A 21,437-nucleotide genomic window follows, 5' to 3' on the forward strand; every position below is an offset into this window, starting at 1 on the left:
CTCTACCCAGTAGGCCACGCTGCTTCCCAGAGCAGTCAGTCATATTTGAGTGGTCGCTATGTGCAGATCACTGTAATAATGTTGGTATTTAAGCGCTTACTATGTGCAGAGCACTGTTCTAAGTGCTGGGGTAGATACAGGGTAATCATATTGTTCCACATGAGGCTCACAGTCTTAATCCCCATTTTACAGATGAGGGAACTGAGGCACAGAGAAGTTGTGACTTTCCCACAGTCACACAGCTGACAAGTGGCAGAGGCGGGATTTGAACCCATGACCTCTGGTTCCCTAAGAGCTTGGTAGAGAACAGTATAACAACACATTCCTGGGAGAGTATGATAGAACAGCGTTGGTTCCATGCCCATAAGCTTACAGTCAAAAAGCCACATAAAATGAAATTGTTGCTACGATTAATATTTCTGCTCTCACTTGGTTGTGACGGACTCTTGCTGTCCTCAAATCAAAACCAATAATAGCAAAATTCCCTAGTCCAAACACTTGTTCATAGCACACAGCTTTGAACAGTTTGTTTCTTATTCTTTCAAATACTGCAGAATGATCTACAAATTGTATTTTTAAATAACCATGTTCTACCTATTTTAATCAAGATAAGGTGCACTTATAATCAAGATGTAGGTGTGCTTGGAATAATTGCAAAATAATAGCCCTGCTTAAAAGGACATAAGCGGGTTTTAGTTTGTTTTCCCAGTTAAAGAAGCTTTTTTTTTTTAAGCTGGTAACTCGCTGACATCTTTTGGAACAGAGACATCAGCTGGTGCTACCTTATCCCAAAGTAGTACAGTTGGTTCTGCCTTCACACAAGATGCAAGATCTTTAAAAACACAGCTATCTCAAGGTAAGATCTCTTTCCTTTATTTATCTTTTTATTTAATCTTTGATATTTTTTGTTTTGGTTGTGATTCAAGTTAAATCCCTCAAATCTGACATTAGCCATTAGGAGGGGAAATAGTCTACTGGGTTTCACATACCTTTATGAATTCCAAAGTCAAACATGTTATGATTCTTCTAGCACTCTTAAATTACATATTTCTGAAATATGGTGGTTTGCAAACTCCTTGAGTTCTAATTCTGTTGCCCTTAGTACAGTGTTCTATATTCAGTAAGTTCTGTTGCTTGATTTCTGACCCTGTAGGAACTACTTATGTTTACTTAATCCGTAGTTGTATTAGTTATCCATCATTGATCTTGCTAAATGATCTTTAGCAATTCTATCTCTGCCCACATTTCTCTAGTTTTGATGGTTCTAATTACTTATTCCCTTCCTACTTTACAAGGGTGTTAGATTTGAAAACCAGAAAAACAAAGCATATAATAATAATAATTGTGGTATTTGTTAAGCACTTACTATGTGCCAAGCCTTGTTCTAAGCGCTGAGGTAGATAAAAGCTAATCAAGTTGTCCCACATGGGGCTCACAGTCTTAATCCCCATTTTCCAGATGAGGTAACTGAGGCACAGAGAACTTAAGTGACTTGCCCAAGGTCACACAGCAGACAAGGGGCGGAGTTAGGATTAGAGCCCATGACCTCTTACTCCCAAGCCCAGGCTCTTTCCACTGAGCCACGCTGCTTCTCTATTGTGCTACTTCGGGGAAATGCCAAGCATTATTTAACTGTAAACCATTCTGAACACCCTTGGCAAAAGTAGAATTACGTACTGTATGAATCTCCCTAGTGCCATCTGGAGCTACTGCCCCACCTTCAGATTTAGACATTAGACTATTATGTGAATCAAAGTGGAGTGTGGGAGTTTGATGTTAAATATACAAGTAAATTTTATAAATAGACTCCTAACTAAATTTCCTCTTAACGGAGCAAAAATGTAGATGCCAACCTATATCAGTAGTATTTATTGAGCGCTTACTGTCTGCAGAGCACTGTACTACACTCTTGGGAGAGTACAGGACATCAGAGTTGGTAGATAAGCTCCCTTCCCGCAACGAGCTTACCTATGTCCAGAATGTTCGATATTTTGTTTCAAATGTGGTAAGAAAGTCACTCTACCGGTATGGTAGATAGTATTTCCATGGAAATAGCCTACTAGTTTTTTTGTTTTGTTTTGTTTTTATGGAATGTAAATGCTTACTATGTGCCAGGCACTGTCCTAAATGCTGGGGTAGATACAAGCCGATTAGGAAGGACACAGTTTCTGTCCCACATGGTGCTCACAGTGTTAATCCCCATTTAGCAGATGAGGAAACAGAGGCACCGAGAAGTTTAAATGACTTACTCAAGGTCACACAGCAGACAAGTGGCAGAGCCAGCATTTGAGCCAGCATTAGAACTTCTGACTCCTGAGCCCATGCTCTATCCACTAGGCCATGATGCTTCTCCAGTTTTTTCAGTAATGCATCTCCATTATTTCCAATATTCCCAAAGATATCGATTTCATTTAATTGTTGGCAGGCTGTCAGTGGAGAAAGTTACAAAATCTTTATTACTGTAACCTAATTTTTGTTCTCTTCCTACTTCCCTTCGTAAACTGAAACAGTTTCTTATGAAGTTATTAGGAAACAGTTTTATGAATTTACTGACAAAGTCCTTCAAATAGGAGAAGCGTTAGTAAATCCAACCAGAACAGTAGGTTTGTGGCTGTGGTTGAGTTTTGGGGTTCATTTATTTTTTTCCTTTTGGCATAAACTTGAAAGCCTGGGTGGTCTTTTGGTACATCGTTCATTCTAGGTTGTGGTTTTATCTGCGTAATTTTTCTAGGCATCCACTAGCTTCCCCTAAAAGCACAACTAGGTTAACTAAATTTGGCTTTTACAATCTGGCTTTTTGAAAAGGAGTGCAATTGGTCAATTGGCAGATTTTGGGATTTGAGTCATAGGGGATGTGAGGCTAATCTTGGCAAACCTTTTTGTACATGTTTATCCACTTGGCACAAAATGTGGCATGACTATGTGATTATGCAGATGATGCTCAGAACTGAAGTGGTGCCAATCTAAGTTACAGTGACCCTATATCATGTTTGTCTACATCCTGAAGAGCAAACCTCCAAATTAAGTAGTTAATATTTGACCAGCGTACAATTCTGGTACAACCATCCCACCCAACATGTTTGACTAGAAGGGAATACTATTATTTCCTTTGAGTCTAAACTAGAGTTGTGATGTAGGAGTCTCTACTTTTCTTTTCTTTTTCTTTTTCCTGGACACAGTTGTCTTTACCAGTAAAAGGAGACAGCCCTTTGGGACTGGATTGCTTAACTTGAAATCCACAAAGGGTGGGGTAGCTTCTTATCTTCTGGTTACGTTTTAGGTCGTTCAAGCCCTCAGTTAGACCCTTTGAGAAAGAGCCCATCCGTGGAACAAGCAGTACAGACCGCTTCGGCCCACTTACCTACTCCAGCACCTGTTGGGAGAAGGAGCCCTGTATCAGCCAGACCTTTGCCATCTGCAAGCCAAAAAACAATAGAGAATCAAGAGCACAGGCGAGGTAGAACTTTAGATACTTATTCATTTGACTAGCCTTTTGCGTACACCCTTTTTGTTCAGGGGATTTGCTATATCGGAGTGATCCTAGTAAGCCTAAGCTTGAACATTAAAGTGTGAAGTCTCTTTAATTTAATTCATGACTAGTGGGCGGGGGAGGAATAGAAAACTACAAGAAGGTGAAAGGTGTATTTTTCCATTTCTGTCTGCATTCACCAACATGGACGCTTCTGGCTATTCTGTTAACGTACTGTGTCCTCGAGATTTTTTTGACTTCCTACCCTTGAAATAGTTGATTCGTCAGTTTGTGGTGTTTCTTCCTCTTTAGCGGAAGCACACAAGGTGTTGAGACCAGAGACTGAACAACTCAGAAGTGACAGCAAGAGACAAGCAGGTAGTTAATTATTTTTAGTTGAAGCCAATTGGCTACGATTTATTCAAGAAGTCATTTTACATTACCGATATTAATCGTAGCATGTAAGAAACTGAGCCACCGCCTCATTATAAACTAGGAATTTTTTTTCATTTTAGTCTGTGAAATTTAAAAGTGACTTATTTGTTCCATTTACAAAATGTGCCTCCAGTTTGAGAAACCAGAATTTGGGGCATCTTAATCTAGTACCTAAAGCAGCTGCATCAGTGTGCCCAATTTGGGTATCCTGACTTGAAAATTTGCTGTCTTCATTGTTGAAAAATCAGTGGTTCGCAATGTGGCCATCCGGGGATAGGGGAGGCCCTTCTCACTTCTCAAAGAGAAATTTACCTGCCTTGCGTTACCATAGTTCCAGGTGGCCCTTCTGCCCGGAGAGGCCGCGGGGGCCATCGTGGGGGCAGAGGAAGATTTGGTATCCGGCGGGATGGCCCGATGAAGTTTGAGAAGGACTTTGATTTTGAAAGTGCTAATGCTCAGTTCAACAAGGAGGAAATTGACAGAGAATTTCATAATAAACTTAAATTAAAAGGCAAGTCATTTTTTCCTCTCCATTTCTGTTCAGATTATTCCCTGGGAAAGTTTATTTTTGCGATAAATCAACATTGGTATCTCTGATCAGATCATTACTTTTTTTTTTTCTTCCCCCCCCTCCAGAAGATAAACTTGAGAAACAGGAGAAGCCTATAAATGGTGAAGATAAAGGTGACTCAGGGGTTGACACTCAAAATAGTGAAGGAAATGCTGATGAAGAGGATCCGCTGGGACCTAATTGCTATTATGATAAAACCAAATCCTTCTTTGATAATATCTCCTGTGATGACAATAGGTATTGTTTAGCTACATTCTGTGTGCCCCTTACTTTTTTCCTCCCACATTTATATATCCCGAGTATTAACACAGTGCCTGGCACATGTTAAGCGCTTAACAAATACCATTATCGTTATCATCGTAGTTGCCCAGGAAGACCCTCGGTCAAATATCTTAAGTTGTAATTTTACTGTAAACAAAGAATATTCGGTTTTCAGTGTAAAGGTGTAGCTGTATTTTAGCAGAAAGTCACTAAAGCACAAGGAGGTAGTCGTCTGTAATCCAAGATCATTTTTTCTGTGTGTCTCTTATCTGTAGTCATTAAGGATTCTTTGACTTGTTTGGCCTTTTACCGATGCCTTAAATCTGAGGCTTTACAATGGCCAAAAATAGAATTTGGGCTTGGCTTGGTCTTTAAACTTCTATTTACATATCGATAATTCCTTTAGCTCTTGTCCAACGTAGACTACCTCGCTGTGTCTCTAAAGTAGGCTGGGCCAGGAGGCATGACCTGATTTTGCAGATGAGTCATTTAATGCAAGAAGTCTAGGCAACTTGCCCCAAATTACAAAACAGGTCAGTGGAAGAGATGGGACATGAGACGCCAGGACTCTTGACTCCCAGCTCTGAGTTCTTTCCACTAGATCTCGCTGCTTCTCTCTCCCACCCTCTAGACAGCTTGAAAGTGATCTGAACTTTCAAGAGCTAATAGTTTGTTACAGCTTAAACCAAAATCATACATCTGTTTTCTGGAAATAAATCTCTTTTCCTTTCGGGAGGGACTTCACTCAGTGTATAATGAGAGAATCTCCTTCATCCTGACCTTGAGTAAAAATGCACCCTCCATCCAGATGCCTCCTGTCACAGTGTCGCTTTCCCCGACAGGGAACGAAGACCAACCTGGGCTGAGGAGAGGAGACTAAATGCTGAAACATTTGGGATTCCATTGCGTCCAAACCGTGGTCGTGGAGGCTTCAGAGGTAGAGGAGGTATTGGTTTCCGTGGCGGCAGAGGCCGCGGGGGAGGAAGAGGTGGCACCTTTACTGCTCCTCGAGGATTTCGTGGTGGATTCAGAGGTGGCCGTGGGGGCCGGGAGTTTGCTGACTTCGAATATAGGGTGAGTGTTACTTGGACAGCTCCTTCAGTTGACTTTTGTTTTGTTTTTGTTTTCATCATCCTTGGAAACTTGTTGCAGGTGTATTTCATGAAGGTTTAAATGCATTTTGTTTCTCCTGCTCCCAACACCCCCTGCCCCCCAAGCTCCAGTCTGATTTGAGATACAGGGGACACAAAGAATCAGGCATAGGCCGAGTCCCCGTAATTTTCGATCTGTTGGCAAACTCACTGATCAATCTTTCCTAGTCTTGAGTTGTAAAATCAATAGTGTTTATTGAACATTTACTTCTGGGCAGAGCACTGAACTTGTATCCTCCCCAGTACCATTTTTGGTGTCTGAAATGTATAGTTCTGCTCCACTCTGCAGTTAGGTACTGTGTGTAGTATTTCTAAAGCAGTGGTAAGGTTGGGAAAAAAACAACGCAGCGCTTTTGCCACCCTTAGATTTCCATGGATCACTTAGTTTAAAAAAAAAAAGGGCACTTGGAAAAATATTGGTATGTGAAAGTGCATAGAGTGGGAAGAGATAACGGTTAAAATTATTGAAAACACAAGGCAACCAGCAGTGTAGGAGGAAATGAATAATTCTGACTGAGAAGCTCTTTGAATATATGTAATACTTTTTTTTTTTTCTAGAAAGACAACAAAGTTGCTGCATAGTCTACAAGAAAGTCTTGGCACAAGGTGAACTTCTCGGTCTTCGTGGTCTGGAGAATTTGTCTCAATCCTTTCAAAGAATGAAGATGAAGAATTTGCTTGTATACTTGTCACCAGCACTGGGGGTTTATAAGTGCTCGATTTCGGAGGTGTAATGCAATTACACTTTTGAAAAATGGCCATCTTTGAAAATGTTGAGCATTAATTATATTTGGAATAGCAGAAGGATAATTTCTTAACTATAGTTAAACACAAACTAAAGCAGTACGATGGAATTTATGTATTTTTTCATCACCGAGGAGCTTTCTTATTACTAAATTGTATTTGATAATTACTGCAAGGTGTATGCAGATGGGGCCGTCGATACTGTGAGTGTTTTGAGCCACAGAAGGTTGTTTTTAGGAAAATCCTGTACTCTTATCCCTTTTGAGGTAGCTGTACTTTGTCAACTAATTAGGGTGCTGGTCAGTAGAGAACTTTCTTTGTCGGTCAACTATGTACACACAGTAAATACTGTTTCTTAGGCAAAGGTACCTTTTTTTATATAGTTGTAAAATTCCATTATACCCCATTGCCAAAGAAACATTAAAATCTTTGTATAGCTGTATAAAAAGCAACTAATTTTTTAAAGAATAAACGTTTTTAAGTCAGCAAACATACTGTGTTATTGCAAAAGTTGACAATGTTAAGGAACACTGAGTTAGTGGTGTTTTTTCTTTTTCTTAGCTTTTCAGGCTTTAAATGTTTGATTTTTATATTTGGAATATAAATGAGGATTTGATATGTTCTTCCATGATACGAAACAGGCTAAATTCTTCATTCACACTTGTAAGGACTGCATTTTGTAGATCTGTGGTCTATCACAGGACTGTCCAAATGTAAAGATCTTTTCAAGAAGGTCACAAATAATCATCTCTCAGAATGCACTTAAGTTTTCTTGGTACATTTTTTTATTATTATTATTATTATTATTTTAACAAAATGAGACTAGGCATGAGTGAATTTTCTCTTCTGGTGCCTGGGATTTAAAGAAGTATATGCCAGTTCTTGAAACTTTTTGCGATATCTATAAAACCCGTTGCATTCAATATGAAAGAGAATCCCGAGTGCTGCGTTTTAATAGCCTGTAGGACATTAAAATAAAGCACTGGTGTTTAGATCAGCAAACCACAAGTGACTCAGTATGGAGTTCATTGCCAATTAAATAACCAGTACAACTTTTTGATATTGTTTAAGTTATGGGGAGGGGAAGGTCTGGTCTATTCGTATATTTATATGAAGGCCGCAGGGATATAGGGATCCAAAGATTGAAACCGTTTTAAAATCTGATTTGATTTTATTAACTTTATTCTCAAGATGTTCAGGAGTAATAAAGTCATGGAGAACTGCACTGTAGGCAAACGGAACTATTTAAGGTGGTTGATAATCTTATCTACTTTAATTTTATATCTTTTGTATAGCACTATGAGGAAGTATTTTGTAATTTGGTTTCCTTATTGAGGTCCAGTATTTTGCAGCCATAGTTTAGAGAATATTGTTTAGTAATATTTGTTTGCATGTTAACAACGAAACCTTTGAGGATCCACAAATCATGATACTGAACAATTTTTTGAGGTTTTTGACCATAAAAGCAAGTGCTGTACTGTTGCAATAACTGTTAGAGTGTCTGAGTTGTCCCAGGCGTATTTAAACAAGATAAATTGTAAATAATACCAATGAAATATGCTGTGAAGGTATGAGTAGATGCGTTTTTCTCCCCACCCCCTTGGGATACTAATGGGATGTCTTTGTACTCCAGTAACTGGCAGCATGGCATACCTTCAGTGTACCTTGCTACAAGAGTGAGTAAGGATTTTTATTCTGAGACAGAATAAAACAGCTCAGTAAAGTATTTGTGAAAGTTTTTTTCTCTTACCATAATAAAAAATATGTATTGAAAACAAAGAATCTTCTTCATGTAGTCTAAGGTGGGAAGGAATTATGGGTGGGTTCTTTGAAATATTTGGACTCTGGGAAATGGCAGGTTAAATGTTTAGTATTCTTTCTGAAAGATGTCAGATATCTGCCTGATCTTTCCAATGACCCGGAAAGTCAGGGACTGGAATAAGTGTCTATTTCACTTGGCCAACATTGTTGGGATTCATCTGAAAATCTATTTTGTTTCTCGGGAGTCCAGAGATCCTATAGCTTATTTACTAAAAATCCCTTGAGCTTTCTCTCCATTTGGCTTTTCCCCCCACCCCCACAGCTGTGAGGGATGAAACAGAGCACTGCTCGTGTGCATTATTAACTATAAATGCAGGGGAGTCCAAATAGTTAGCCTAAGGCATTATTGATGGTAGGTCCAGGAGGAGGGAAAAAGGCAATCAATGGTCTGAAGTTTTACATTTTTTTTGGCGGGGGGCTGGCGGGATTGAGAAGAGTTATACAGTCCATATTGTCCCTACTCCTTTCTTTAGGTGTTCTCCCCCTACTTACATTTATCATTATTATTATTATTATTATTATTAATAAAAAAGGGAGTACTGCCTTTAGAATGGAGGTTGGTCAGGGTAAGGTGCAAGAGTGTTTTACATATGCCTAAGAAAATGCTCAATGAGTGCTTTTTTTAAAAAAAACAAAAAATCAGCCAGGCTAACTATAGAAATGCTAGAAGTTCTTTAATCGTACTAAAAAGGACCGTGGTTTTTGCTTTTGTCAACAGCATTTATTGATATGTTACTGGGTGCCGAGCACAGTACTGGATTCTTGGGAAGCTAAAATAGGATCTTACAATCTAATGGAAACAAATGGGCAGAAACTGCCGCACATACATCGGTAAGAGCATAGATCCCCAAATAAGTAACTTTTTAATAAACATATACATTTGAGCGCTCAAAGAAAGATGGGATTAAGGAATGTCTAATGGAGGTGATCATTTGGAGGGCCTATGGAGGTGGGGAGAGTATGGTTTCTGCACTTAATGGGGTAGGGAGTTGTAGACAGGTGAGAAAAGAGAAACCTGCTTTTTGAGATGAAGAAGATCTTTTGGAAACACCCAAGATGACTTTGCCAAGTTCTGAATTTTCCTGGGAGATCGTATTGCTGAGCTTGTAAAATGTAATGCGTTCACAGGCTAAAGTGATAATGGTTTGAGCTGGGTGTATAATTTCAGCATGGCAATCATTTTAGAAATGTAAGTGTAATTGATTTGAATTTGAACTAATCTGTAAAACCAAGCACTCTCTCTTGATGCTCTATGGCCTAATGCCAGTTTGCCACTTTTGAGTTATCAGGTGTTTGCTCATTCAAGAAATAAATACATGAAAATTATCTTGTTGCTTTGCTTTAGATATTTTTTTTTTTGTCCTAGGTTCGCTTAAGAAATATTGGAGGTTGGAATTGGGTGTTTGGGGCTGGGGTGCGAGGGAGCTCAGTGTGAGTGAGTGAGTGAGTGTGTGTGTGTGTGTGTGTGTGTGTGTGTGTGTGTAGCCACTCGTAGAAACGTGACTACAGGTAGGATTCAAGTGGTGTTAATTAGTGGCATTTATTGAGCACTTACTGTGTGCAGAACACTGTCCCAAACACTTGGAAAAGTACAATACAACAGAGTTGGTAGACATGATCTCTGCCCCTACTCTGCTTATAGTATATTTGGGGATGCAGACACTAAAAATAGATTAGGGATAGGGGAAATAGAATATAAGAATATTTCCATATGTACCGTGGGGCTTGAGTATCAGAGTGTGTAAGGGGTACACAGTCAAGTGCATAGTCAATGCAGAGGGGTGGAACAGTTCTGGCCTAATGGCAGAATTGTATTCCAGAGAACTTCATGGTATGAGAAAATGTTGTGGAAACCATTGTTTTTTTTAAGTATTTAAGCACTTACTATTTGCCAAGCAATAGGATAGATACTGGGATAGATACAAGCCAGTCAGTGTATTTATTGAATGCTTACTATACTAAGCTCTTGGGAGAATGCAGCCTAGCAATAAACACATTCCCTATCCACAACGAGTTTACAGTCTAGAGCCAGTTAGGGTGAGCAGAGTTCATGTCCCAAGCAGGACTCTTTATCCACATTTTATGGATGAGGTAACAAGCACAGAAAAGTTGGGATGTGCCCTAAATCACACAGCAGACAAGTGGCAGAGCTGGGATTAGAACCCAGATCATCTGACTCCCAGGGTTGTGGTTTATCCACTAGACCAAATTGTTTCTTTTGGGTTAGATGGTTTAACAACTTTTGATTTTTTAAAAATCTGTGTATTATGTTTAATAATTGGTTAGTGTTTTACTGGTTTAAGTGCAATATTTAAAGCTAAAAACACACAAAAGTTCACCAAATTTGGTTTGGTACAGTAAGACAGGAAAATGGAGGAGTGGCTCATAGAGATCGCCACTCACATGGGCACAAGTTTCTTCCAGAGCTAAATCTACCTGTGCCATCAAAACGCTCGTGTTCCGTTCGGTCAGCTCTGAATTACGGAACGTTCCAAAATTTCCTAGTAACGCTAGCCAAACAAGGCTCTCAAACCCACACTGTCAAAGAAATGACATGACCAATCAGAATACATCGATCAACTTTTATAGGCACCTCTTTGCATAGGAAAAGAGATTGGTTTTTATGCCACTGGGCCACTAAATTTTTTTAATGTTAAAAGGATTACAGGCTCCTTGGGTGGTGGTTCTCAAAAAGGTGGGTGTGATGTGAACCCTCATTTTGTGGGTTATGTTTTCCCATAGACTTCAATGCAGTTGGTTTGTTTCCTGTTCCTGGCGTGACGAATCGAACCCAATGGGTCATTAAAAGGTACACTGTAGATACTTCCCTGCTATCCCTGCTCCCCACCAGGCTTTCCCTCCGTTATTCTGACTCCTGAGCACCCCAGTTTCAGTTCTCTTGACCCATCTTCCCCAACCCTTCCTACCTCACTTCACTACTGGGGAGTCCTGGCCCTAAACTCTGTCGGGCCCCCCTGCCTTGCTTCTCTTTCTGCTCCAATCTGCAGCCCTGTCCCCCCTCCGTGCCCCCCGCCCTGGGTCCCTGCCTGGCCCTCACCTGCTCCCCATATTCCTAGCTGCATCAATCACCCAGTGGAAGTGGTGACATCCCCTCTCCCTTCCCCTCCTGAAACTGGGAATTAGCCACATCCCCTGTTTCTAAGCCTGTTCCCTACTGCTACAGATTGATAAGAACTAGGACTAGAGATGCATTCATTCAATCGTGTTTATTGAGCGCTTACTGTATGCAGAGCACTGTACTAAGCGCTTGGAAAGTACAATTTGGCAACAGAGACAGTCTCGCGTGGCCTAGTGAATGGAACATGAGCTTGGGAATCAGAGGCTCTGGGTTCTAATTCCTGCTTCGTCACTTGTCTGATATGCAACCTTGGGCAAGTCACTTATCTTTTCTGTGCCTCATCTTTAAAGTGGGGATTAAGACTGTGGGCCCTATGTGGGACAGGGTCCAACGTGGTTATTTTGCATTTACCCTAGCACTTAGTTCAGAGCTTGACACATAGTAAGCACTTACCAAACACCATAAAAAGAAGCCCTGGGGTGAGTTTATCTGCATGTTTTGAGTAAAGTACCATGTCATGTTGTTTTTGTTTTAAAGGGAGTGGAGGGAGACAGGTGAAGACGGAGGGGGGAGTAAACTGCACGGAGCAGGAACTGAACAAGTGGGGTGGAGGAGAAGGAAGTTTTTTTTGTTAATCCATCAATGTTTGAGTGCTAACTGCTTGCAAAATCTTTGGGAAAATACAATGCGATAGAGTTGGCAGACATGATCCCTGGCCAAAAGGAGTTTACATTGTAGACGGGGAGAAAGACATTGAAATTACCGATTAGAGAAATGTCAGAGTGTGAGGATATGTATATGAGAAGCAGTGAGCTCACTGGAAAGATCACTGGTCTGTGAGAGGACCGGGGTCCTAATCCTGGTTATGCCATTTGTCTGCTGAATGCCCTTGGGCAAGTCATTTAACTTCTCTGTGCCTCCGGTTACCTCATCTGTAAAATGGGGATTGACCGACCCCTATGTGGGACAGGTACAGTGTCTAACCCGATTATCATGAAAATACCCCACCGTTTAGTACGGTGCCTGGCACATAGTAAGCATGTAACAAATACCATTTGAAAAAGAAAGTGGTGTGTGGCGGAGGATGGGTGAATATCAAGTGCTTATGGAGTAAAGATTAAAGTACATGAGTGATGCAGAGAGGAGGCTCAGGGTTGGAAAATGAGGGCTTATGGAAGACCTCTTGGAGATGTGATTTTTAGGAGTGCTTTTAAGGTGGGGAGAGTGGGTGGGCTGTCAATTATGAAGGGAGAGGTGAGTTTTCAGGCCAGAGGGAGGAAGTGGGTGAGGTGTGGGGAGGAAGGATAGATGAGAGTGAGGTACTGGGAGTAAACTGGCATTAGAGTAATGTGCAGATTGGCTTGTGGTAGATCAGCTAGGTGAGGTAGGGAGAGAGCTGATGGAGAATTACCCTTTCCGGATTGGAGAAGGGAATTCTCTTTAGGGGTTTTCAACTTTTTGTCTGTGTAGTTGTTGGAAAGTATGAAACTGATGCTACTCTATCTAAGACCCATTTGGGAAAATCAGAACGTGTCATGGGTAAACCTGCTGTGCCAGATGAACACCCAAAGAGATTAAATAATGGCAGTAAAATATTTTGCTATATGAGACCTGGGTTCTACCACAAGGCATTTAAATTTGCATGTCAACAGTTTTTAAGTAACACTGAAGAGCTGGCACGAAAGGGTAATGCCGGCTCCCCGGACAGGTGCCCGTGTGCGCTCTAGCATGGATGGGTGGATGTTTTGGAGCCTTATGCAATTGTGCCCTCTTGTGGTAAACTACTACTAATTATAATAATGTTGGTATTTGTTAAGCGCTTACTACGTGCACAGCGCTGTTCTAAGCACTGGGGTAGATCCAGGGGAATGAGGTTGTCCCACGTGAGGCTCGCAGTCTTCATCCCCCTTTTACAGATGAGGGAACCGAGGCACAGAGAAGTGAAGTGACTTGCCCACAGTCACACAGCTGACAGGCAGAGTCAGGATTCGAACCCACGGCCTCTGACCCCCAAGCCCGGGCTCTTTCCACTGAGCCACGCTGCTTCCATGCCACTCAGACTCAGCCATTACCATTATCAATTTATTGGAAATATTGCTGGCCGGGGAGTCAGAGGACCTGCGTTTGAATCCCGGCTCCTCCGTTTGCCTGCTGTCCCTTTGTTTCTCTCTGCCTCCGTTTTTTCATCTGTAAAATGGAAATTAAATACCTGTGAGACCCTTCTGGGGCAAGGACAATATCTGACCTGATTATTTACCCCAGTGTTGAGTACGGTGCTTGACACATAGTAAGCATTTAAATATTTAATCATGCTTAGAATAATAATAATAATGATAGTATCAATGCACCCATGAGCAATCGTAAAGTGATTCCAAGGGGTAGGGGAGCAATATTAGATTATGAGCCCGTCATTGGGCAGGGATTGTCTCTCTCTGTTGCCGAATTATACATTCCAAGCACTTAGTACAGTGCTCTGCTCAATAAATACTATTAAATTAATATGTTAACTCTGCCCCAGCAGCTTTTTGACCAGGGCAGGCCATTCAGCTATGGCCCTACCTCTTGGAGTCCAGAGAAGCAGCATGGCCTAGTGGTTAGAGCACCGGCCTGGGAGTCTGAAGGACCTGGGTTCTAATTTCGGCTCCACCCTCTACCTGCTGTGTGACCTGGGGCAAGTCACTTCCCTGTACCTCAGTTACCTCCTTTATAAAATGGGGATTGAGGCTGTGAGCCCCATGTGGGACAGGGTCTGTCCAGCCTGATTAACTTGTATCTACCCCAGTGCTTAGAAGAGTGCCTGGCACATAGTAAGCCCTTAACAAGTTCCATTAAGTCCTTACTACGTGCCAGGCACTGTCCTAAACGTTAGGGTAGATAGAAGATAATCAGATTGGATACAGTTCCATGCCCCACATGAGGCTCACAGTGTTAACCCCCACGAAGGACGTGGACTGTGTCCAACTTTGTATCTACCCCCAGCGCTTGGTACAGAAACAGTGTGGCTTGGTGGAAAGAGCCCGGGCTTGGGAGTCAGAGGTCATGGGTTTGAATTCCGGCTCTGCCACTTGTCAGCTGTGTGACCAGGGTCAAGTCACTTCACTGGGCCTCAGTTCCCTCCTCTGTAAAATGGGGATGAAGACCGTGAGCCTCACGTGGGGCAACCTAATAATAATAATAATGTTGGTATTTGTTAAGCGCTTACTAGGTGCCGAGCACTGTTCTAAGCGCTGGGGTAGACACAGGGGAATCAGGTTGTCCCATGCGGGGCTCACAGTCTTAATCCCCATTTTACAGATGAGGTAACTGAGGCACCAAGAAGTTAAGTGACTTGCCCAAAGTCACCCAGCTGACAAGTGGCCGAGCCGGAATTCGAACCCATGACCTCTGACTCCAAAGCCCGTGCTCTTTCCACTGGGCCACGCTGCTTGACCCCGTATCTCCCCCAGCGCTTAGAACAGTGCTCTGCACATAGTAAGCGCTTAATAAATACCAGCGTTATTATTATAGTGTCTGGCCCATAGGAAGTGCTGAGCAAATACGATTAAATAATCATTTTTAAGAAGTCTTAGGGGGCGTAGCATGGAGGAGGCTGCTGCTGACGGATGATGACGTAGGATGCCATACAGAACCCTGCCAGGGTTGGGCCTCAGTTTCCCCCTCCCTCGGCAGGCCCCGTGGGTTTAGCAGGGGGGCGGGGCGCGCGCATGCGCAGAGGGCCAGTCCCCGCCGAAGGGGGAGTCGCGTTGCCCGCCCGCCTCTGGGTCACGTGGGGGAGGCGCGCTCGGCCGCGGATTGGTTGGCCGGGGGTGTGACGTAATCGGAGGCCGAGCTGCGAGCCGAAGGGCTTCGGGGTTCGGCTGGGTTCGGCTCGGCTGCGCCATGTCGGTGGCGTTCGTGCCGGAGCGGCTGCGGGGGAAGGCGGAAGTCAATCAGGAGACCATCCAGCGGGTGAGTCCTGCGCATGCGCCGGCGGACGTTTACCTCCCCCCCTCCCCCGCAGTGCGGCCTACAAAGGCCTTCTCTATTTTTACTCCAATTTTGAGGGTCTGTCTCACCCTCTAGACTGTAAGCTCCTTTTGTGTATGGGGTGTCACCAACAATTAGTAGAGTCCTCTGCACACAAGCGCTTAGATTCTGGCCTCTGAGCCCCCCCTCCATTCATTCAATCGTATTTACTGAGCGCTTACTGTGTGCAGAGCACTGTACTAAGCGCTTAAAAAGTACAGTTTGGCAACAGATAGAGACCATCCCTACCCAACAACAGGCTCACTTTCTAGAAGGGGGAGACAGACAACAAAAGGGAGGGAATGTATCTATCGGCTGTTATATTGTACTCTCCCAACCGCTTAGTCCAGTGCCCCGGACACAGTGAGCACTCAATCGATACCATCGATTGATGGATTGGGACGAAGGAGGTCATCTGTTCTCCTACCAGCCACCCTGCGATGGGCCCAGGGGGAGCGGGTGACTGGCTCGGCGTGTCTACCGTGAAAACAAACATAGAAACAGCGTGGCTCAGTGGCAAGAGCCCGGGCTTTGGAGTCAGAGGTCATGGGTTCGAATCCCGGCTCGGCCACTTGTCAGCTGGGTGACTTTGGGCAAGTCACTCAACTTCTCGGTGCCTCAGTTCCCTCATCTGTAAAATGGGGATTACGACTGTGAGCCCCACGTGGGACAACCTGATTCCCCTGTGTCTACCCCAGCGCTTAGAACAGTGCTCGGCACATAGTAAGCGCTTAACAAATACCAACATTATTAAACATAGGTTCGTTTCTCCAGGAAGCCTTTCCTACCCTTCTTGAACACTGGCGTCCCAACTGTGTTCGCTCAAAGGACAAGGGGCCGGGAAAGGTGCCAGACTGTTTTTTTGGACAAAGTGTGTGCACCAGGTTTTCTTGCAAAATTGCCATTGTGGGTGCAGCGTCTTCTTCGAACTGATGGAGCTGTGCTCCTGATGGAGGAGGAACCGCAAAGTCAGCTTCCTCAAAACAAATCCTTTAGTGGGTCTGGTAGAGCGAGACAGGCAGTTAAGGCTGGGGTGCGGAGCACAGCAGCAAGGGGAGCTCCTCTGTTGAAGCAGACTCCCAAAACCTGGTCCCCACTAGCTAGGAGGGAGGACTGGGCACCAAGGGTGGGGAAAAGACATAATTCAGTGCTCTGCACAAAGTATCCATTCATTCAATCATAATTACTGAGCACTTACTGGGTGCAGAGCACTGTACTAAGCGCTTGGAAAGTATAATTCGGCAACAGATCGATGCAAGGTAATCAGGTTGTCCCATGTGGGGCTCACAGTCTTAATCCCCATTGTACAGATGAGAGAACTGAGGCATTGAGAAGTGAGGTGACTTGCCAAGGTCACCCAGCAGACAATAATAATAATGATGATGATGGAATTTAAGCACTTACTATGTGCAAAGCACTGTTCTAAGCGCTGGGATAGATACAAGGTAATCAGGGTGTTCCAGGTAGGGCTCACAGACTTCAACCCCATTTTACAGATGAGGGAACTGAGGCCCAGAGAAGTGAAGTGACTTGCCCAAAGTCACACAACTGACAAGTGGCAGAATCGGGATTAGAACTCCCAACCTCTGACTCCCAAGCCCGGGCTATTTCCACTAAGCCACGCTGTTCTTCAACAATACAACACAATACAGAACAACAGTAAATAGTGACGTTCTCTGTTGACAACGAACTTACAGTCTCGGGGGCGGAGAGACATCAATACAAATTTTAAAAATGACAGCTTATGTACATAAGGGCTGTGGTGCTGGGATGGGGGAAGAGCAAAGGGAGCAAGTCAAACTCTCTTCCCCTCTTCAAAGCCCTGCTGAGAGCTCACCTCCTCCAAGAGGCCTTCCTAGATTAAGCCCCCCCTTCCCTTTGCTCCCCTTCCCTCCCCGCCATCCTCTGCTCCTCCCCCTTCCCCTCCCCTCAGCCCTGTGCTCATTTGCATAGATTATTACCCTATTTATTTTCTTAATGAGGTGTACATCCCCTTGATTCTATTTATCTTGATGATGTTGTCTTGTTTGTGTTTTGTTCTGTTTTGCTTTGCTGTCTCGCCCATTTAGACTGTGAGCCCATCATCAGGCAGGGATTTTCTCTGTTGCTGAATTGTACATTCCAAGCGCTTAGTACAGTGCTCTGCACATAGTAAGCACCAATAAGTACTCTTGAATGAATGAATGAAGTCAGGGTGACGCAGTAGGAAGTGGGAGGTGAGGGAAAGTGGAGCTTAGTCTGGGAAGACCTCCTGGAGGAGATGTGCCTTCGATAAAGCTTTGAAGTGGGGGGGAAGGTAATTGGCGGACTTGAGGTGGGAGGGCGTTCCAGGCCCAAGGTGGGACGTGGGCTAGGGGTCGGTGGCGAGACAGAAGAGATGGAGGTGCAATGAGAAGGTTAGCACTTAGAGGAGCGAAGGGCTGCATTGTAGGAGAGAAGTGAGGTGAGAGAGGAGAGGACAAGGTGATGGACTCCTTTAAAATAGGCGGGTTATTAACACTATTCTTGATGATGGGTCTATTTCAGCTGTTGGAAGAAAATGACCAGCTGATCCGGTGCATCGTGGAGTACCAGAACAAGGGCCGAGCGGCAGAGTGCACACAGTGAGTAGCGGTGCGCGGCCCTGGGATCTGTAGCCCTTCGCCCTCCCCGTTACTTGGCTCCTATAAAACCTGGCCGGAGCTAGGAAGCGACGCTTGGAAATGCAAGTGACTCCTCTCCCAATTCATCGCACCACACAGCTCTGTTGGGCGAAAGCCCGAACCAGATTAGTTGAGGAGCTTGTCGTCGGAGCAGCAGAAAGGAATTCCTTCTTGCCATGGGTTGTGGACTCTCCTCATTCCCATCTTTTTTTAAAAAAAGAAAAAAAAAACATATTTAAGCGCTGGCGTAGATACAAAGCAATCAGGTTGGACACAGTCCATGTTCCACATGGGGTGGGGATGGGGGGGTGGTCACAATCGTAATCCCCATTTTACAGATGAGGGAACTGAGGTCCAGAGAAGAGAAGTGACTTGCCCAAGGTCACACAGCCGAGCTGGGATTAGAACCCAGGTCCTTCTAAGTTCTTTACCAGATGAAAAGGAGCTAATTGTGGCTTAGGAAACTGCAAGTGGGCATCACCCACCATCATTTTTTATTCATGTTGAGCCATTGTAGAGTTATCCACAAGCCACAGTGATGAGATTAGAAACAGAGTAGCCCATTGACACTTTTGTCCAGTCAAGGAAAATAGGCCTTGAGCTACAAAAGGAAATGAGAAAACTCCATTAAATCCAATGAAGAGTTGGGAAAAATATGCTGTTCCTCTTTTCTGATCTCCAGTTATCCAGGATTCATTCAATCATATTTATTGAGCACCTAACTGTGTGCAGAGCACTGTACTAAGCGCGTGGAAAGTGCAGTTTCGGGATGCTCTACATCAGAGCTTTTCAAAGGGGTTGTTCAAAGCACCAAGAAGGAGCAAAGCCTAGTGGAAAGAAAATGCATCTGGGAGTCAGAGGACTTGGGTTCTAATCCCTGCTATGCCATTTGTCCACTGTGTGACCTTGGGCAATTCACTTCACTTTTCTGTACCTCAGTTACTTCATAAGAGCCCCATGTGGGACCCAATTTGGGTCCAACCTGATTATCTTTTATCTACCCCAGCACTTAGTACAGTGCCTGGTACATAGTAAGCAAGTGGGAGTCCAGGAGCAGGTGGGAAGAGGACCTTGGCCCACAGGCACAACAGGAAGTTTTCTGTCACCCCTCTGGGCTGGTTCTTTTGTTTGTTTTTAACCTTTATTTGGGCACCTTCATTGGGGAGTTGTGACAGGAGCATGGGAAGAAGGTAGGGAGATTGGGGAGGACCCAAAACTTCAGGTGAAGTTCTACTACGGGTAATAGTCTACGAGAAGGAAAAATAACCACCACTCCATCAGGAGGGCTTGACTTTTATCCAAGAAAAACCGCATTTTCTTGGCTTTCCATATCTGGAGTGGCATCAAGATATTGCTTTCTCTGATGAATGTGCAGTAAAATTTCAAGGGTGTTTGATACGTTGTTTTTTTTCCTCCTTTCTCCCATAGATACCAGCATGTCCTGCACAGGAATCTTATTTACCTGGCAACCATCGCAGACGCCAGCCCCACAAATACTCAGAAAACAGTAGACTGAATGGTGCAAGTTGGTGGTGGTCTCCAGAGCCATGGTGCCTCTACCCTTGCTGAATTTTAGAATTTCCACCTAAAGAAGACATTTACAAAAGTTTGGTCCTATTAGTAAGGAACAGAGGTTTATCTGGATTCTTCATATGAAATTTAAATGTGGTATAAGGAACTTACACAAATTCCATTTTTCTGCACTGTACATCTCTGGAAATTAAGATAGTGAGACCCTTTCAAAGTGTGCTATTCTTTTTGGCATTTGTATGAACAGGACTGCTCGAGGCACCTGGAATGTCTTTATTGAGGTTAAACTATGTAAAAACTTGTAAAATTGGCCTAAGCTCTCTTCTTTTGGTTTTGGTTAAGTAAAACTGGCTTTAGCTTCCCCAATACTAGTCCATTTAGGTGACCTATCCAAACAGTGGTATTTATTGAGGATTTACTGTGTGCAAAGCCCTGTACTAAGTGCTTGGGGGAGAGTACAGTACAACAGAGGTCATTCATTAAATGGTATTTGAGCACTTACTGTGTGCAGAGCACTATACTAAGCACTTGGGAGAGTACAATATAACAAGACAAATTCACTGCCCACGGCAACCTTCCAATCTAGCTTCCCTGTCCACGAGGAGGTGGTGCATTCAGGGGAGTTTTTACTAGGACTCTGAATTGATTGGTTTCTTCCTAGATCCCAGGGCTTGGATGCTCTGCTCTCTAGATTGTTCTTCTGCAGAGGCAGCTTCAAAGGCACATCGAGGAAACCAGCGGTGAACAAGTGCCTCGTAAGTTAGTACTCGAACATTCCACATTATTCTTTGGGGACGGTGAGGTGGGTTTCAAACAACTGTACCAGACCAAAAGCTACCCTAGGAGCCTATAGAGGGTCTCTAGTGCAGCTGGCAGTTAAGCATTACTGTACCCTAAGTATCATCGCAGCAGATGCTGGCAAAATTTCTTGAAAATTGCCTCCGGAGAGGTTGAGTGGAAGGGGGCGGAGCGTGTGCTGACAACCAAGCAGCAGCTTTGGCCTGTTATGGGGAAACTCTCCTTTCTCTCTGGCTTCCACAGAACTAAGAATAATAATAATTATAGTATTTGTTAAGTGCTTACTATGTGCCATGCACTGTTCTAAATACTGAGGGAGATACAAGTTAATCAGTCTCGATACAGTCCCACATGGGATGCCTACTCTTAATCCCTATTTTTTTTTTTACAGATGAGACACAGAGAAGTTAACTGACTTGCCTAAGGTCACAGAGCAGTCAAGTGGTAGAGCAGGGATTAGAACCCATGACCTTCTGAGTCCCAGGCCTGTGATTTATCAACTTCACCATGCTGCTTCTCCTCTTCTACCTGTCTTGGGGTTTTGCTCCCCACCAGGGGACCCCAAAACCAGCAGCTTTGAGTCCAGGGGCTGGAGTGACACCCGCTGCTGGAGCAGGGAGCGAGAGGGAGGCCAATGCCTGTTTGGGGTAGAGGTATTTCTGATTTACAGTTCCTCCAGATTGTTAGTCTTGGGTCCTTTTTATAAATTAAGATTAAATCTGAAAGTTTTTTTTTTTTAAACTACTTGAAGTTGAACCTATTTTGGAGGTCATTCTTAATCATTTTACCACTCCAACCTAGTTGGATTGCTGGCCACCCAAGTTGATTTAGCTCACTTGAGAATTGTAGTTAATAGTTTCACTGCCAGGATCATCCAAATTTATTGATGTCCTCAAATGTCTGTTTTCAGTTGTTTGGGGTTTTTCTTTTT

General features: G+C 43.6%; 2 protein-coding genes across 10 annotated transcripts in view; both read left to right on the forward strand.

Annotated features, from left to right (window-relative positions):
• LSM14A (LSM14A mRNA processing body assembly factor) overlaps nucleotides 1-9,778 on the forward strand; it is a 31,788-nt gene extending 22,010 nt beyond the window's left edge. The window contains exons 4-10 of one of the 9 annotated variants that reach the window (XM_029074905.2): nucleotides 734-856; nucleotides 3,281-3,457; nucleotides 3,782-3,847; nucleotides 4,236-4,415; nucleotides 4,541-4,712; nucleotides 5,579-5,810; nucleotides 6,450-9,778. In XM_029074905.2, the coding sequence (XP_028930738.1) occupies nucleotides 734-856; nucleotides 3,281-3,457; nucleotides 3,782-3,847; nucleotides 4,236-4,415; nucleotides 4,541-4,712; nucleotides 5,579-5,810; nucleotides 6,450-6,497 (998 nt within the window). In that variant the 3' untranslated portion in view covers nucleotides 6,498-9,778. Of the gene's footprint in view, nucleotides 1-733; nucleotides 857-3,280; nucleotides 3,458-3,781; nucleotides 3,848-4,235; nucleotides 4,416-4,540; nucleotides 4,713-5,578; nucleotides 5,811-6,445 lie in introns of all 9 variants that reach the window. The other 8 variants (XM_029074907.1, XM_016228215.3, XM_029074909.2 and 5 more) reach the window with 8 other exon arrangements.
• Nucleotides 9,779-15,261: 5,483 nt separating this feature from the next.
• Nucleotides 15,262-20,018, forward strand: SS18L2 (SS18 like 2). Its single transcript, XM_029074422.2, has 3 exons — nucleotides 15,262-15,479; nucleotides 18,063-18,139; nucleotides 19,607-20,018. The coding sequence occupies exons 1-3, from the start codon at nucleotides 15,411-15,413 to the stop codon at nucleotides 19,692-19,694; spliced, it is 234 nt and encodes a 77-aa protein (XP_028930255.1). The 5' UTR covers nucleotides 15,262-15,410; the 3' UTR covers nucleotides 19,695-20,018.
• The last annotated feature ends 1,419 nt before the right edge of the window (nucleotides 20,019-21,437 follow it).

This window comes from Ornithorhynchus anatinus, chromosome 11, assembly GCF_004115215.2.
Source record: "Ornithorhynchus anatinus isolate Pmale09 chromosome 11, mOrnAna1.pri.v4, whole genome shotgun sequence".
Classification (NCBI taxonomy): Eukaryota; Metazoa; Chordata; class Mammalia; order Monotremata; family Ornithorhynchidae; genus Ornithorhynchus; species Ornithorhynchus anatinus.

What these genes read in the sequence shown, in the direction of transcription:
- SS18L2 (XM_029074422.2), top strand. Translation starts at nt 15,411, where the DNA reads ATGTCGGTGGCGTTCGTGCCGGAGCGGCTGCGGGGGAAGGCGGAAGTC. An exon ending in ATCAGGAGACCATCCAGCGG is followed by an intron (nt 15,480 to 18,062) that starts GTGAGTCCTGCG and finishes GGTCTATTTCAG; the next exon opens with CTGTTGGAAGAAAATGACCA. An exon ending in CGAGCGGCAGAGTGCACACA is followed by an intron (nt 18,140 to 19,606) that starts GTGAGTAGCGGT and finishes TTTCTCCCATAG; the next exon opens with ATACCAGCATGTCCTGCACA.